This window comes from Lonchura striata, chromosome 10 (genome assembly GCF_046129695.1).
Source record: "Lonchura striata isolate bLonStr1 chromosome 10, bLonStr1.mat, whole genome shotgun sequence".
Taxonomy (NCBI): domain Eukaryota; kingdom Metazoa; phylum Chordata; class Aves; order Passeriformes; family Estrildidae; genus Lonchura; species Lonchura striata.
This window is the reverse complement of record NC_134612.1, coordinates 15,177,081-15,195,134: the sequence shown is the minus strand read 5'-3', so window position 1 is coordinate 15,195,134 and position 18,054 is coordinate 15,177,081. Positions and strand designations below refer to the sequence as shown.

The following is an 18,054-nucleotide window of genomic DNA, read 5'->3' as shown; positions in this document are numbered from 1 at the left end:
CACACATTTCATTCAGTTTTGAAAGAATAAACATCTATGGCTTCTCTTCTGACACTGATTTTTCACGGTTGGCTGCTACTGGAAGAGAAACACGTAGAAATGGGTTATGTAAGTGAAGCATACAGCATGCTTTCATGCCTTTTCTTTGCCCCTTTTTCTTTAAATGTCTATAGGGTACAGCAAACCAGCTGGCAATGGAAAAACAACTTTCATCTCCAGAAATAATACTAATCTGGTGTGTCACAGAACACTTAATATTCTTGACAGTGTTTCAGTGAATGCATTCTCGTATGAACGTATCAATTCATCACACATACTTGATTTATTCCAGAGCATGTTTTCTTTTTCTCCATGTATGATTTTCTTGTTCCCAAAACAAAACCCTCCATTACTTTTCAGCAGCAGAGCTTTTGATTTACTTTCAAAATTGCTATCAGGCCATGAAAGCTATTCAAAGCATTTTACCAGTATCTTAGGAACTATATTTTAACATTTAACATGCAACCAATTTATTTTTTACTTCTTTACTTTTTTACTTTTATTTTTATCCAATGTAACCCAAATTATCTTTTACTTAGAGAATCAGCATTTTTGAAGTTTTTTTAAAAAGGCAGTAAATGGGAGAGCATAAGTACTAAAGAAAACACTAACCTGAAAAATTAGGCCAGCATATAGTAAACAGGAGAAACTAATTGTGCAAAATCCCCATTTAGAAAGCTGCTCCCATTCCCTTTCCATTGGCAAGAGATGTTTGTCATGCTTAAGCAGAAAAGTCCCTTGAGGAAGGGTTTAAAACAACAGACACCACCAGTAACAAGATTTATAGTCCAAGACAGAGGGAGAGAATGCAAGATTGTCATTGAGCAAACAAGTCACTTGAAATACAAGCACATCTTTGGTTTTGGAGACAGGTTCTCAACAGAGGCTCTGGTTTATGCTTACTTTGTGATTGTGGTAACAGCTGGTTTCCTATCACCTTGTTTACTCGAGATGTTAAAAATTTTCAAATCATTCTCACTCCAGCTGTTTCCTGAGATCTCCTTTGGAAGCAGATTTTTACTTTAATGGAAAAGGGATTTGAATACAACAAAAACTATCTGAATTTCAATGCAAATACTTTTCCTGTATCATCTCCCTCATTTCAGAACAAAATATTAAGTCTGACAAAACACCAAAAAGCCATGAAGCTGTTTGCAGGTGCAACTGATTTTTAAAATATTTCTTAGTTAAACATGTTGCTACATCAATGAGCTGCAAACTGCTCAGAAAACAGGAGTTATGTCTAATGTATTGACATTGTGACACCCCTCTTTTAATATTAATCTTTCCTTATAAAAATATATTGCAAAAAATTCCCAGAATGATCATGAAATTTCTACATTAATTCACAGCATGTGTTGCTCCTGTTTACTACAGAAAAATATTTTCTTACACTGAAAAAAATAAAGTTAAGAAAAATTTTTCCTGCACATTTGCTGAGTAAATAGACCATAAAGCTTATAAGCAATTAAAAAAAGTAAATCAGATTACCAGCTCTGCTAAAAAAGAAATCACACTGTATTGGTGACCAAGCCCTTCCATGACACTTTTAATAGCCTCTCCATCAACAGCCTAATTAAGTAGGACAATGATTATACAGAAAAGTGAGATGGGTTATTTAATTAGTGCAATTATTCTGCATGCATATGCACATATATGCAAACACAGGTAGTAGGTGGGTAGGTGTGTGCACGTATGCACTTACCTATACATTTCAGAAAAGGAACTGTTCTTTATCCACACAATGAAGGAAAGGCATCATTCTGAAGCATTAGATTAGAACTTCAGTATATTAAATACATATATACCTCATGGAATATTCAACACAATAAGCTTCAGAAGTTTCAGTTGTTAAAAAACATGGAAGGATTTGGCATTGGAAGATTTGGAAACATAGTGGAAAGCAACATGACAAGACATGAGAAGAGAATGGGGAATAAAGTTGTCATCTGGAACAGGGTGACCAGATGACAAGAAGTGATAAAAAGATCTAGAGTCTAAGGCAGTTCTGAAATCCTGATGAGCTGGAAGCTAACTTGGCATGAAGATTGGGAAAAGCAAGTAGGAGGAGACAAAAACAGACAACATGATTTGAATAAGAAACTAAGAACATGATTGGACAAGCTGTAAGAGGAATCTCCAATAAAGCACAGTCTAGACATTATCAGCACAAAATGCGACAGTGACTTCACTGATAAGGACAGGAGACAACACAACTCAAAACACAAAACTTAGGAGGACAACACACAGTACATTCTGACTGCCCTGATTATATTTTAGAGACAGCAATAAATTGTTAAAGTTTACTTTTATTGTTGTCAAAGCAACAATAAAAGTAACAGCATTGTGCTTATCACTCCTACTAGAAATCAAGAATATTTATATTACACACAGATATGGCTTATAGAGTTTCATGAAGTTTAAAAAGTTTCAGTAATAATTGAAACTAGTAGAAGTAGTTTACCTGTAAAGCAGCCTTAAGCAGCATTTGAAGAAAAAACAAAGACTGTAAACACCATTGGCAACAGCAGTGACCATAATTCAAGGTAACTAGTTATTATTTCTATGGCTAATTAAAAGATAAAGTTATTGCTCATAACTTACATCCTTCAGCAAGCACCACTGCTCTCTTAACAGAGAACCTCTCAACTAATGTACATTCCTGAAACTGAGCTTTCAAGACCAAAAAACTTAAAATTTGACCTTCCACATTAATTCTCCAGTCCCATCTTTCCTATTTCTCCCCTTTCTTCCCCTTCCTTGCCTGTAGTTATCTCCTGACTCCAAGCACAGCATGTCAGCTCTACCCTCGTCATCACATCTGCTCAATTTCACAGCAATCCTAATGCTTTCCACCAACTCCTAAAAGGATGACAAGATGCACTGATAAAAATGTTTTCAGCAACCAAATATGCTATATTTTTTTCCCATTAGTATTAATATTAGGTCATACTAAGGTGACCCAACTTATAATCTCAGCATGTTTTCATTCCTTAATTTATTCAGTTATCAGATTTCATTTATATTGGGTGGGATTTTTTTAAAATTTATGTCACCTGAACATTTCCAGAACATATCTGAATGAGAGTAAGAAATACAGCATTATCTTTAAACTGGTATCTAATACCTTTCAAAAGTGCCTGTAGCTCACTACCAGAGAGTTCAGTAGAAATATTTTTAATTTCTAGTGTTATACCCATGAAACCAATACTGATCTAGAGCTTCTGAAACATCCAAACAACAGAAGTCATTCTCCCAACATGAATTACCTAAATTTTTCTCAAGAAGTAAAAAGAATTATTGCACAAATCTTCCCCAAAACACTAATTAAACTTTCTCAATTTCATATCTGTGCACAGGTGAACCAGCACATTAGACACTCTTTACAAAAGTTTACTTTTGCTCTTCATATGAACAGTAGCTGCCACACAAGCTCCAAGTGCTGCACTTGGATTTGGCAGAGTCCAAAGTGAAACTTATGGCTGTAGGGCTGTGCAGCACATAGACCTCTTCTACAAACACACAGCATAGAAAACAGAAACCTGTACAGCTTATTCAATTCAAGAGGTAAAAGGAATTAGGAGTGCTACTGAAATGCTAGAATCCAAGCATTCAAATAAATCCTGTTGTTCTATTTATATTTCAGTAAAAACTAAGCATAATATTTTGTTCAGTAATACAAAATTAGTATCTGCAATCCAACCTTACACTTAATGACATATCAGTCTGTCTCTGCACTAAAAATACCATCCCTCGTAGTTCTGATGCAGAGATGATGGGGAGAGATGCTACAGATAAAAAAAAGCACGTGCAGCCTGCCTTTTACATTCTGTGAAGTACCTTTTGTTGAATAGTGGAGTGCTTTTGCTCCATATCTCTCTTCTCCTTTGCAGCATCTACAGCCAACTGATCCAGCTGTAAAGAGAAACAAAAAATTGGATCTTTAAATTATCGTAAGAAATTTGGCTCAGTAGATTTCACAATGATGACAAAAAAAAAAGGAATGAACACATTATGTCTAGACATTGCAAGACTTATTTCATTTGCATAGTATAATTACTTCTTTGTCACAAATTGTTTACCTTGAATAACCACTGAAGCCTCGTTTAAAACACTGCTCTGCCACCCTGAATTAACCTCTACAAAGGTGTACATTTCTTGTAAGCATTAGGAGAACTGTTTCAAAGAACAGCATGGTGCCAAGCATATGCGACTCTGTACCGCATTGGTGCTCAGTCTCCCAAGAGGATGACTCATGCTTTAGCTGCTCTTGCTGGCCTATGCAGCAGCACTGGCAGGAGCAGCAAAAACTAGAAGGAGCAAATGCTATGGATTTTTTTCCCCCACAAAGTGAAAGAACTGTCTCAACCAGGATTTTGTATCAATAGTTTTGATCAGCTGACCAGCAGTACTTGAGCAAGACTGCTTGAGATCTTAGGTAGAGACAATCAAATTAATTTTGGAAATAAAAATATGGTTTTTAAAATAACTGAGATTGTCACAGCAAATATTAAGTTAGTATCCTTATAAAGTCTGTGATGATAAAAAGGACACTAGCTAAAAAATTTCCATTTACAATCACAAAAAAAAAAAAAAAAAAAAAAAAAATAGAAAATTTAAGATACCCTGTAAGAGAAAGTTTGATGGCTTTCTTCTGTGGTTAGTTGCTTGTTTTGGTTGCTTTTGTTTTATAGTTTTCTTTTGATTCTTTTGGTTTTGTTGCTTGCTTGCTTTATGCAGGCCTTCATGTTTAAGTAAGAAATGCAGTGGAGAAGCAGATGCTGCCTGAAAGACCACTTGGTTCGGTAGCTATCTCCTTAGCGCTGCCATTAGGCACCGGAGCACGGCGTGCCCAGCGGTGCAGGCGCAGCGCCGAGCGCAGGGCTCAGCCCGCTCAGCTGGGCTGTGGCACTGCTGCCTCTGCTCCGGGCCCGCAGCACAACAGCAGGAGCAGCAGCAGCTCCCAGCTGGGTCCCTCACCTGGCACAGGGCACAATGACTAACATCTCTGATCCACCCACAGGGAGATCCCCTCCACCCGCTCTCAGAACCTCAAGTGGCAGTTCCTGCCAGCTCTGGCTGTTTCCCCAGCCTTTTACTTCCCCTGATTGACATGATATAAATAATAAAATAGGGACAAGAACAGGCCCTTACACCCTTGTGCTAGACATTCTCCAACAATTATGGAGCCATCAGAAAGCTGAAACATCTGGATCCAATTCCATAACCTTACTTTTTTAAACTCTTCTCTTCCTGTCTTCCCCTCTGGCTCAAAAGGCCGTATCAGCACTTGCACACCTTTACAGGTATTTGTAAGCAGGAACACATTGAAGGCTGAAGTATCCAAATGCCACATCTTTGTAGCTTCAGCACTTAACATAAGCCTCTAAAACAGACTTGGCTCAAAGATTGTTTTGCATCAACAACCCATGATAAACCCGTTCTCTTGTGATAAAGATGAGAACTGGGTCAAGTGCTTTCAAAATTTTATAGGAATGAAGTTTCTTGCTAAAACTTCAGATTCAGGAATATGCACATGGCCCCCAAGAAATACTTCCTTCTACCCCATTAGATGAAACAGAAAGCAGCCACTCAGGGTAGGGCAATTACCTCTAATTTACCTTGAATACAAGTGATTGAGGGTACATTTACCACAGCCAAAACAAAATTCTTAACAGTAACTCATTCCATCAGTTACTTTTTTTACTATGAAGACAGCATTGCACCATTCTTGTTTTCAAGCTCAAACCAGAGTGTGTTCCTATTCACTCAGGTGAGCAGCACATCAATTGTCTTAGAAGAGACCAACAGCATATAACTATCAAAAGCTGTAGCAAATCACAACTAAATTATTAAAATCTCAGTCATTACAGCATTACTGAATAATTTTCAGAAAATTAGGTTTTTCAAACTACTGCATTTACTGGAAAATGTATTTTTATAAACATAATGCTCTAACTGGCATTCTGAGGAGAATGAAGTCAGACTACAATATTTAGCTTTTTGAGTAGTGTTCTCAATGAAAATTCAAATGTCTTCTTTTTAAGCTAATACCACATTTCATATGAAAAGAACCAAAAAAAACACAGTTTCCATGCAAAAGCTCATTATGATTGCACACTATTGAAGATTCCCAAGGGATCCCTAGGGATCCTACCCTGACCTGAAGTATCCAGAAAGCAAAATTGCTTAATACTATTCCATCACAATAAAACAGTTATTCTGAAAATACAGACAAAAATAATTCAAAATCATAACTACACTATTTAAGATAAATTTTATTACTTCAGGTGCTGTTAACCCTTGCAATTAAGATCATACACAAAATTCACCTAGGAATGAAAACTGACTCACCAACAGAAGGAATCTAACAGCATTTTCACAAAAATCCAGCAAATCCCCGTTATGTCACAACATACTTTGTTAAAGGCAGAAGCTTCAAACAGTACTAGCTGCAAAGCCATCAACTGTTAAAACTTTCAACAGTTATTTACAAATCCGCTTCTGTCATGAAAAATATCCATTACTTAAATGCCCAGGTCTCCTACAAAAGAACAATTCTGCAAGTTGTACAACTTTAGGGTCTTCAGTCCATCTTGCTCCAAATGCAATATATTTAAAACATTCTTAGCTATGGATTTTCTAAATTTAACTCCTTCAGTTGCTATGATACCAGCACCAAAATGAATGCTACACAGTGCTCTTTACCAGATCAAGCAAAAGCATGACCAGACATTCAAAAATAACCTTGTGTTTTCTTGCTCAAATCACGTCAATGAAATGGAAACACTGAAGCCTGGCTGATGGCATAACCCACTATCAACTCCATAGTTTGTGTCTCCTTTCCCTATCCCCTCTTCCACAGAAGTACAGAATACACGTGTTACACAGCCAGACACTACAGTTCAACACGTGCAACCCAAACTGCAAGGGTGCTGAAGAATAAAGGGCACAACTATGGAAGAGTAACATCCACCTGAACTGTTCAGGTGCCCCTGTTACATCAAGACCTGACATGTCTCTACACATAATTAAGTCAACTGGGGCCTAGTTTAGCAGAAAAATAACTATTCAGCCATTGGGTTGTTGGAGTTATTTTCTACAGCTCCCAGTCTGCTCCACTGTGTAGCTCAGAACAATTTAGACATTCAATGACACATCTATTCAATATGAATGTTAAAGTCTGCGGTCATTTATTTGCTTTTTTTACCTGGACAGACCCTTAAAAATCTGGTTGGCTCCTTTGTGGATCTGTTTGGGAAGTGGCAATAGAGGGGTTTGTATCAGCGCATTTGTTGCAAGTCCTCAGGTAGAGGCAGATAGAAAGTGCTCATATAACCTGCACTGAAAAGCAAGTCAAGACACTGCTGAGTCTTCTTCCTGCACCACAGACAGATCTTCATTTCAATACTGTATTTTCCAATCTATTTGCATAACCATTTTCAATGTCTCTCTCCTGTGTGCAGTTGGCAGTGGTCCATCTAAGCTTTTCATGAGTTCCTCACTCATGAGAAGCCAGAAGTGTCAATTGTCTGTTCTTAAACAACAAAACTGGGCAAGAAGGATTCCATGTAGGAACTGTATTTTTCACTACTTATTAAAATCATACTTCCATTTAATGGTCTAAGTTGCTAACATCAAAGCTATATTTACACACATCAAAATTTAATTATGCAGACTGCATAAGTTATACAGAAAATAAAGTATAGGAGTAGAAGGAAAACCAGCCTAATCTACTTTTTATTATTAGGTATATTTATAAACATAGGTCATACACAAACAAATAATCCAGTATCCTGAATATCACAATGTGCATCACAGAGCAGTACATGATTATGCTAAGGTATGTAAATCCTAAAGGTAGTATTAATTTTAGTAAATAGACAACTTTCAGTTTGTAACTATTTTAATTCCTTTCATTACAGTATATTTTTAATGTTTTGCCTGTATCATACTACAATTCCCTTTTTGTTTAATAAATCTATGAAGTACCTGATATGCAGGCATATATCCAGATTTTTTCAATTTCAGCATATAGTTATGCAGTTTTAAAATAATTTGTTACCTGTGCACCAAGCTCTTTCATGTAGGGCTCAAGTTCACTAAACAGATCATAGCCTTGATGGAAAAAAGCCAGATGTGCATACATAAATGATAACATCTAGAAGGAACAAAGTACATATTTATTCTCTCAAAAATTGTATCACATATCACATAAATATGTCACTTAATTCACATAACCTACAATTTCAGGTTTCATTTCTCCTCTCATGTCCTGACAGTTTTACATCAATACCTCAAAGAGCTTCCAATGTTGTAAAATAAATGTGCAAAGTAAAGCAAGAACAGAACCAAGCCAAAAACCTCAGAAATCAGTTGATCACATTAACTCCTCGAGCAAAACAAAAGAAATCTACTTAATGACAGAAAACTACTTCTAATTCATGTCACCTGAAATTTTTATCTCTCTTTAACTGTGACATGAAAGGTACAGAGGGGCTATAGAATATTTTACTAATGATCCAAACCCATAAGCTTTATAGCATAGCTGAAAATACTGTCCAGCCTTAAATTAGAAAATAAGTTGGGAAGGTGCAGAGCAGAATAGCAGGCAGTCATAAACTACCCGAAGTAAAGTTTCTGCTTTTTAAGGAATTAAGAAAATTATGGGAGAGCAACTTCAACAAATTTGAAAGAACAGCACTGTTTAATTTGTCACTCTCCATCTCAATAAACTTTCAACAGAGATTATATGAAGTAGAAAAAGGAATACAATGTGAAGCAAATTGGCATGTAGCTTTATATTAATGGTACAGCTTTATATTAATTTAGCAGATACCATACTATTAATATTAAAATTTTCCCCTTCTTAGAAAGAACAGAATTCATCTTAGAATAGATTATAAGTAGCACTTACTGTTTACAAAGTAATAAATCAGACCTAAACAGCAGAATTCACAGCAAACAAAGTTTGATTTTAACCATGGGACACATACCAAAGGATCAAGAGTAGTGAAAATCTACTAAGTGTTCAAGTCTGAACCAGATTGTCAAAACCAGTTAAACATGTATGCTCAGCTACAATAAAAGCCAAACTGACAGTCACTAAACTGCCAAATGTACTGATAACATTTTGATAAATAAAAGGACTAAATTTTTAAGATACTGCTTTGTGATCATATTTTTAATTTTGGATGGATTAAAATATTTAATATACAGAGAATAAAGTATACCTTACCGATTTTAAGATTTCTGCTCTCCTTTTTGATTGAAGAACATTGATCTAGGAGAAAAGAACAAACAAGCAATTCCTTTTATTCTAAAGTAATTTTATTTTCCATTTTCCCCCAAATAATCACATCCAAGCTTAAAACATTGCAAGATGACAGCTCAATATCAGACTTCCCAAAATACTTTTCAAAGAACATGCACTCTAATTCTGTCATTTCATCAATGTGATGTGATCAGAGAACACTTAAAAAGCTTGAGTTTCATGGTGATAGTCACAATTTTCTTATATCAGTAGGAAAAATACAGGACATAACTTGCTTGCTAGAAGTAATATAATACACCTTTCAAGGAAAATTTGTTCTCATTTTCAAGAGATTGAATTCAAGATGTTTCAAGCAGATGAGCTAAGCCAGCCCACCAACTCCTTGGAGAAGTTACACCGCTGCCAGGGCAGAGTGAAGGATGGGGGCAGGGTTACTTTTCCCCTCAGACTCACAGTATTTATGTATCCCAAAAATACTTAATAATAAATAGGCAAGCAAGAACATCATAGTTTCAATCACTAACTTTTTGTGTATACCTATGCTTTTAAGCCAGCTGAAGTCACTGATTAATGGTGCTGCCCTAGAACTTGAGGAATTCCACATTATTAGAAAAAGTGACCAATTTTTCACATTCACCTAGTTCCCCTATCTTCTTTATCTAATCTTAAAAGGTTGCCATCCAGAACTACAGATTTTACTTTAAAAGACTCACTTAGCAGAAACAGGCATGATTTTGTAACTTAACACCTCTAATGTCAGTTTAGAATTTCAGCAAAATAAATAAACCTACTGAAGCTATAATCAAAACCAGATTCTATTTCTACACTTAAGTGGTCATTATTTTGGAAAACTTTCTCCAGCATAAATAATTAAGATTTGCTTGTACAGAATAAACCCTCAGTCTGTGAGGCAAAGAAAAATAAAAATAAAAGGAAAGCAAAGGTTTTGAATTACCGTCTACAGCAAATCTAGCTACAAGGAAACAACTCTTGTGAAGCATTTTCCCAGAAGAATCACTCAAGTAGACACAATTCCTACAGATTAATTGATTTTTGTCCGTGTTGAAAGATACTGAAACTGTTCCCAGTTACTCTAAATGCATCTTTATCCCATGAACTGCTCATACTTTGAACATAAAAATTCCAGGAGGCAAACAACCTGCAGTTCAAAGCACACACAAGGAACTGGCCTACTACAGTAGTGACTGCCAGCTGCCCCCACCATTTAGTGCTACTACAAATAATCCTGTGGGGAATAATTCACACAACTTTTCAAACACCAAAATGACCTTAGTGTTTAAAAAGCTGGAGTTCAGAGTTGACCACTGACCACCATGTCTGTGAACATGCCCAGGCTCACAGGCTCCACTTCATTTTACAACTCATAATGCAATTTATAGAGAAGTTAATTAACCTTTAAATAACTGACTGGACTGTCACAATAAAGATGATAATGTGTAATATAAAACCAACTTAATTGTAAAGAGCTGTTCTGTTTTTGATTATAGGAGAATTTCAGACCCATTTGGGAGTCCCCAACCTCTCACACCATCTGAATTGCAATAATCTTATTTTCTGTAGTTGTAAGTATGAAGCAGATGAATTTTACATATCAAAAGAAAATTTATTACTGTATTACAGAATTCAAAGCAGCATGACAAAGAACACCTTTCAATATCCTGTGGGAGATCTTCACTAAAAAGGTAAAGGATAGTTAAGTTCTTCACTCCCCTTAGAGTACAACGCCAAACTCTGAGGCATCTAGACAAGATGAATACAACCCAAAACATACAGCTAAGATTGCAGAAATACCAAACATCCTGTATGAGAATTATTCAGGTAATTTCTATTTCCTAGGCTAGCTTACAGTTTTTACTTTAAATATATTAAAATATTGCAGCATATCTAACTCATTAAATATTTAGGTATCAGGCAAATACTGTTGGTTTTTTTTTTTTTTCAAAATTAATGTTCAACTTGAAAATTAAACTGCGTCATTGCAGCAAGAGCACTGAATACCACAGCATTAAAGCAATAGCAATGCATCAATTAATTTTCATCAGATTTTATTAAAAAATTAATTACTTGGAAATAAAGTTCTTCCTTTTTCTCTGAATCTCCACAGCTTCTAAGAAGCTTACAAAAACAACTTCTAACATTGTAAAGGACATGTCTCTAACCATATGTAACAAATGGTTTTGAAAAGTAACTTTTATTGCTGTCCTTACCTGAAGAACATAATCCAGAGCTATGTGTCGAAAACACTTCCGTGTTGCAGTCAAAATATTGGTGGCTTCCTCTACCTCATGTTGCTTATTTCTTTGAACTTGGGCATTTTTCACCAGAGCATTCTCCTTTTCTTCACTCACTTTTTCAAACTGTTTCTTTGCATCTTTGAATTTCCTAATATCTCTAGGAAATATGGATGACAAATTAATTCCAAAGCATCAAAAAGAGTTTAAACCTACACCAGACAGACCAAGCTTGTGACTGCTATAGCTGGTGTCTTTTTCAAGTTTTGTATTCTTCAATACATGCTTGGGTCAAATGGAAATCCACAAATTATGACAGAAGCTCCTTGTCTTTCTTTTCCAAGGAAAGGACAAAACTAAAATGTAACTGAACACATCTAATGCCTACTGGAAAAAAGCTTTGTCCCCCAAGCTTAGACAATTATAATATGTAATTAGATCACTAATTCATCCTATTGCAACATTTCTGCAGCTGGATCTAAAGCCTCAGTGATTTGGGGTGATTTTTGACAAAACCTTAATACACACTTCTCAATTTATGGGTGACTATTTACAGAAGGATGTTCCACACACGCACTCAAATCAGATTTTTAAGTTTCCATTTTATATATATTTTTCCCATTACAAGTGCAAATTGACTTACTCTTTAACAAAGGTCTGAAGCTGTGTTTTAATTGATCTTTGGATTTGGTCAAATAGAATCTGAAAGAAAGCATGATTATGTAGGTCAGTAACTTAGAGGTACTCATACCTTCTGATTTTAGAAATACAAATGCAGTTAGGCAGAATTACATGAGAATTATTATTATACTACAGTGTCCCTAATATCAAAATATAAATCCCTTCACAGTAGTTTTGAAATAAATAAAAGAAAGAAAATAAGGAAAATAACACAAACCAAACATCTTTTGCTGCTCTTTTCTTAAAGACTGTGGTTATAAGGAGAGATAAGAGCTCCTGGCATCTTATTCTCTCATCCTGACAATATGAGATGTGCCTAGTTTCATAGAAGTTTATTGATGTTAATTGTACAAAGTTGTTTCTTCAGGAACATTAATGTTAAGGAATAATTTTTTTTGTTCTTAAACTTTCACAATTTATCAACAATTAAAAAACAAATGACACCATAGAAGGAACATGCACTTCTGGCAAAAACCCCAAAACCATGGATTGAAATTAATGCTTGGATTGAAATGCGTGGATTGAAAATATACCATACATGAGTATTCAGTACCATCTCCCTTACATGAAATGTTTGTAAAACACTCACTGTTGGACTACTAAAAAGAATGGCTGAATATTTATAAGAATAAGTGATCTAAGCAATGGTTCCAAAATTTCTTATGATTTGGGAAGGCTAGGGGCACAAAATATAATCAACTAATTTGAATTGTAAAGATATTTGTTAATTTTTTAAGGCCAAAGCACACCTGGATGTGAGACAATTTGTATGTTCTCTTATGACCCAAAAAATTCTAACTGGAAAATGAAAACACACGTTCCTCCAGCTTCTCATCTGCCCTCTGAGTTTTAGGATGGAGTGGAACAGGCCAATGGCTACTGGACAAATCCTTTTGTCACTTCTTATTGTGCAGACAAAAAATGTTGCCTCAATTTTCAACCCCGATAGACCTCCAATTCTGCATAACAGAAATACACAAGGCAGCATCACAAAAATAAAGTTGGTCCAGTTGAACAGAATCTCTCATAAAAGGTAAAAATCTTATAATATTAAATAATTTTCTTGAAAAAGCAAGCCAAAACCTCCAAGTTTAGGGTCAAAAAATGTTTTCCTTAAATCTTCTGAATCTTAGATTCTTTATTAAGATTTGGAAATGGGAAGCCATGCAATGCCAAGTACTGACAGCAAAACCTTTACCAGCTCATCTCTCTTTTTGAGAACCTGTGTTTAAGCCATTCATTAGCAGTGGTACTGTACTTTGCATTCAGTCTCCATGCTTGAAGGTTTTCAAGACCAAAGCAACCTGCTTCACCCTCATATCTGAGCCTGATTTAGGCAGGCAGTCAAACCATCCACACCTCCTGAAGCCCCTTCCAACCAGAATTGTATCTACTAGTAACACATGGAAGAACCTGTTTGTATTCCCACTTTGGGAAACCAGAAAAGCAGACAACTAGTATAAAGAACTTCTTGACAAACTGGAAGTCAGGCTGAGACTACTCCCACTGCTGACATTTAAGCTTGCCAGTGCCTGGGGAGTGCACCAATCAAGATCACTACCAAAAGATAAAACCAGATGGGAACTCAAATGTTTAGAGGACTCCCAGAAATATAAGCCTTGCATTCTGCTTACTGTAATGAAGAGAAAAAATGTGCTGGGCAGAAAAATATATAGACATCATTTCCCCTGCAAGAACAGAAAGAAGCACCCAGACCATGATCTGATTAGATTTACAGCCTTGTCAACATACTACCTTTCATACACTCCAAGTCTAAGAAAACTGCTATTTGCCATAAGCTGTCACAGCTACTCCCCCACTGCTGAATCAGTGAAGATGCTGCATTAGTCTGGTCCCTGACCTTATTTGTAGCAAAACCTCATATGAAAAAACTGCCAGTCATCCAGAGTTCAGTGGGAGCATCCATCTCCTACCCCTTCCATCCTTCCTTTCCTCTTTCTTCCTCTAGCTTCTCCCTCCTGATGGCTCTGTCACCTTGGTGAGCAACAGGCCTGTCACTCTGGGCCACAAAGCCCTGTTGAACTAAGCAGATTCTCAAAAAGCAGTGCAGGACCACAACAGGTCTGGCAAACCAATTGTGCCTCATTCCTGATGTTTGTGCCTTTGGTAAAAGCCACTTTGTCCTCACTATGCCTGAGCACAGCTAGGGCATGGAGGGGGAAAAAAAAGCAGGGTAGAAGTCAGATTGGTCCTACTTAGATTTGAAAAGAAATCTTCTTTAATATGGTTTGTTCTTTGCTTTCTGCCTTCAAACTGCCCAAAAGGAAGAGTTGCGCTATGCCAACTTTTACCAAAGCAGTGCAAGCCACTGTCATGTAGAACAACAGCAGCAATAATACAGAACCTATGTCAAAGGTGTCCAAAAGAGCAAGCCATAGATAAAATACATGGTTAAGAGGGATTACAGCACCAAGATGTGTTATGAAGGGCAGCCTGGGTTCACCTGCAGAAATTATTGACATGAAAGTAATAATTGCTCCAGTACTGCTGCTTTGAACCTTTGCACTCCCTTCTCTCTACAACCCAAGAACAACTGTTCACTTATTCCCTTTTTTACAGTTTTCATTAGATTAGCTGTAAATATGTACCCTTGGTATAATGGAAAGAAAATCAAACACAATGCTATTAATCTGCTTTGTTTTGCTTCCCTTCCATTTTAAAAGCATGTGTTAAAAAAAACCAAAAACACCTAATCAGACACTTTTAGAAAGCTAAATTAAAGCTAGCAAACTTCCATTCCATTCTCTCTATCTTGTCAATTTTTAAACTCCCAGTGGTATGAAAACCCCATATTTTAATTGTCCTGCATATTTTCAGCACTTTGGAGACACTTCAGTTTGTTTCCAGCAATTTCCTGGGAAATTAACAAAGAGCAGTTGGGCCAATGAAAGAGGAAAAAAACAGAACAACAAACTTCTGAATAAAAAAACAATGTCTTTAAAGGAAAAGATAACAAATTAATTTTCAAACCAGAGAAAGCTGACATTTCTGATTAACTCTGACATGCTAAAAATTACAATTAGTCTTAAATCCTAGCATTTTCTCCTTTCTCCATATTTACCTAAATCTGCTACCCTTCCAAAAAGAATACTATATGCAAATCATAGGTGTTTCATTTTGTGTATTATAAAGAATAGGGGGAAAAAGTAGCAACTATGGAAAAGATAATCTTTATTTCAGACCAGCAAAGGTATGAGCTCATAGTCTGTAACTGTTACCATCAGTCTAATTCAAAAAGAAGAAACTATCCAGTATTTTCTGGCTTAGAGCACCAAAGCTTACAAATTCCAAATGAAAAATAAACCAAGATGGAAATTGGCAGTAAAGTGGATAATTATCAATACTTTGTAAACAAAACATTAATAAAATATTTATAAGTATAAAGCAAGAGTTATTTAACACCATTTAAACCATTATTTTGCAAACACTATCAATAAGAAAGGCTTTACCATTAATCTATTATAAAAAATAACTGGAGGTGAGCTATCAGTGCCATGTTACAGCTAGAAATACTCACATTATGATAATTGATCATTTCCTGTAAGGTGTCAGAGAACTTCATCAAATTGGTCTACAGAGAGAAAATAGAAGTGGTTTAAAGTTAAGCCCTACTAAAAACACAGCACAAAAGAAACAGTTTAGAGGTTTATAGCTTTTCAGTAAATAATTTGAAAATTCATTACTGAATTAGTGCTTTTCCTTATAGCACTATTATGAGACTAAAACCACTAGGCTAGAAGGAGAACACAACTGTAATAGCAAATAAATATATTAAAAAAATATTACTTCTACCTATCTGTATATAAAGTACCAAACTGAAGAAAAGCAGGAAAAATTCAAATTTACTAAAGATATGGGAAGCTCACATAATCTATAACATTAATTTACAATATTTAATATTACAGTAATTAATATTTTTCATATTTAACACTCTTACTCAAAAAAACAGGTTAACATGTTGCAATCACCAGTATACATAATAATAATAATAATAATAATAATAATAATAATAATAATAATAATAATTTTCTGAAATTTGGCAGACCCATGTCACTGCTGAAACTAAACAGCACAGACGCCTGCAGCGCACCACAGCTGGAAAAACCTCCATTCTAAAAGAGATAGTAAAGAAAAAGCAGAAAATACTATAAACTTCAACTACTTATCTTGCCAACTCTTATGTTGTACCTTTTTTAAGTTCTGTTTCTCTCCCTCCACTTTCACCTCAAAGAACTTACCTCAACCAATGGATCTTTACAGGAATATTGTGCAAGGTCTCGAATTCCATTCATGAACTGCTTGTTGGCTGTACAAAATGCTTTCCCAGTATCAATCATTGCAATGCAAAGCTTCACCAGCTGAAATGAGTATAAAAAGAGAGAAAGCAGAAGGCTTATTTTGATTTGGTTTTTACACCATTATATAAACATGAAAACACTGAGCTTAGTTAAGGCTACAAAATAAAAATTTCAAAAGTAACGTTCTCACCCTCAGATTCTATGAAAAGCTTTCTACTGTATAGTAACAGCTATAAAAATACTACTCTAGGTCAATAGATATGCTATTGGGAAACCTACCACTCTAGAAACTTAAAATTAGTTTTTACTTGATTTATTGTTAACTGGCATGTTGTACATATTTCAAGAGAGAGTTTTACACGGGCAAAAAGTACAGCAACTAAAACATAACTGCTTAGAACCCAAGCAAATGATGAAGTTATTGTTGTTTCTGAGGAAAAACACCACTAAACAAACAAAAATAAAACCCACCCCAGTTGTTTCATCCTGAGACACTCAGAATACAGGCACAGGAAAGCAAAGACTGTGCACAAAGCACAGCTGAAGAGCCATGGTTACATCTCAGGAGGTGAAATCCATCATGCTTCCAACTCACATACAGACTAATCTCTGATGGCTTTCCATCTCTACCACTCACTGCTTCAGGCCTCATGGTACTGCAGTCTGATAGGAGGGTCCTCAGTATCTTGTGATGAATGTTTTCCCACTTCTTAAACCTTTATGCACTGGGCCATTAACGTAAGAGACAGTGGTTACTGCAATTGCCATGATGCTCTCTTGAGATGGGGCACATTAGGATTGAGTTCCCCCACGTTAAGCCAAGCTGAGACTAAAACCAGAAGATTGAACCTTCATACCTTCATCTCTGAAAGATCTTTCAAGGATGGTAAATAAATTTTCATGAAAAGCAACACAGAAGCATTTGATCCTATGTTGCAGCAAAGAAACCATCCAAGCATCCTTCCTGCCTTAGTTATCCAGTAATTTTTATGTTGACTCAGATCCTTAGGAAAAATGGAAAGCTAAGCATGATCTTCCATATTATGAATGTCCAAGTTCCTTGAACAATGGACAGAAAAACAAAGCACTATTAATATTAACCTTTTCCCTTCACCTTTGCTTATAGTTCACAAGCCCGAACCAGGCTTGCTTTCTTCCAGAGAGCACAAAACTGCAGACAGTGTAGCCCAAAGTCAAAATTGTGAGACAATAAAACCAAGTTTAGTATGAACAACTGATCAGAAAAAATTACCAACCAAGCCTAGACATATTATTACCCTCAGGCCATACTTGCTTCAGCTCACCCAAGAAGCTTGGCTTTCAACTTTAGTATTGTACTACAGGGCCCTGAATAATGCCATTTAAGGAATATGAGAATTCTTTTCCCCAAAAACAATCCTTTCAGACTGTTGGAAAAGCCAAATTTTCAAGTTTGATTTTTCAGATCATTTAAATACTTACACTGTTTGATCTACCAAAACAGATTCAA

At 35.8% G+C, this 18,054-nt stretch overlaps 1 protein-coding gene across 2 annotated transcripts in view; it reads right to left on the bottom strand.

Annotated features, from left to right (window-relative positions):
• Positions 1 to 18,054, bottom strand: part of ACAP2 (ArfGAP with coiled-coil, ankyrin repeat and PH domains 2) — a 63,640-nt gene that overhangs the window by 27,479 nt on the left and 18,107 nt on the right. For both annotated transcript variants that reach the window (XM_077785679.1, XM_021536877.2), the window contains exons 3-9: positions 16,506 to 16,625; positions 15,785 to 15,838; positions 12,209 to 12,267; positions 11,542 to 11,725; positions 9,278 to 9,322; positions 8,105 to 8,200; positions 3,880 to 3,954 (exon numbers count right to left, since the gene is read on the bottom strand). In XM_077785679.1, coding sequence (XP_077641805.1) covers positions 3,880 to 3,954; positions 8,105 to 8,200; positions 9,278 to 9,322; positions 11,542 to 11,725; positions 12,209 to 12,267; positions 15,785 to 15,838; positions 16,506 to 16,625 — 633 coding nt within the window. The remainder of the gene's footprint in view (positions 1 to 3,879; positions 3,955 to 8,104; positions 8,201 to 9,277; positions 9,323 to 11,541; positions 11,726 to 12,208; positions 12,268 to 15,784; positions 15,839 to 16,505; positions 16,626 to 18,054) is intronic.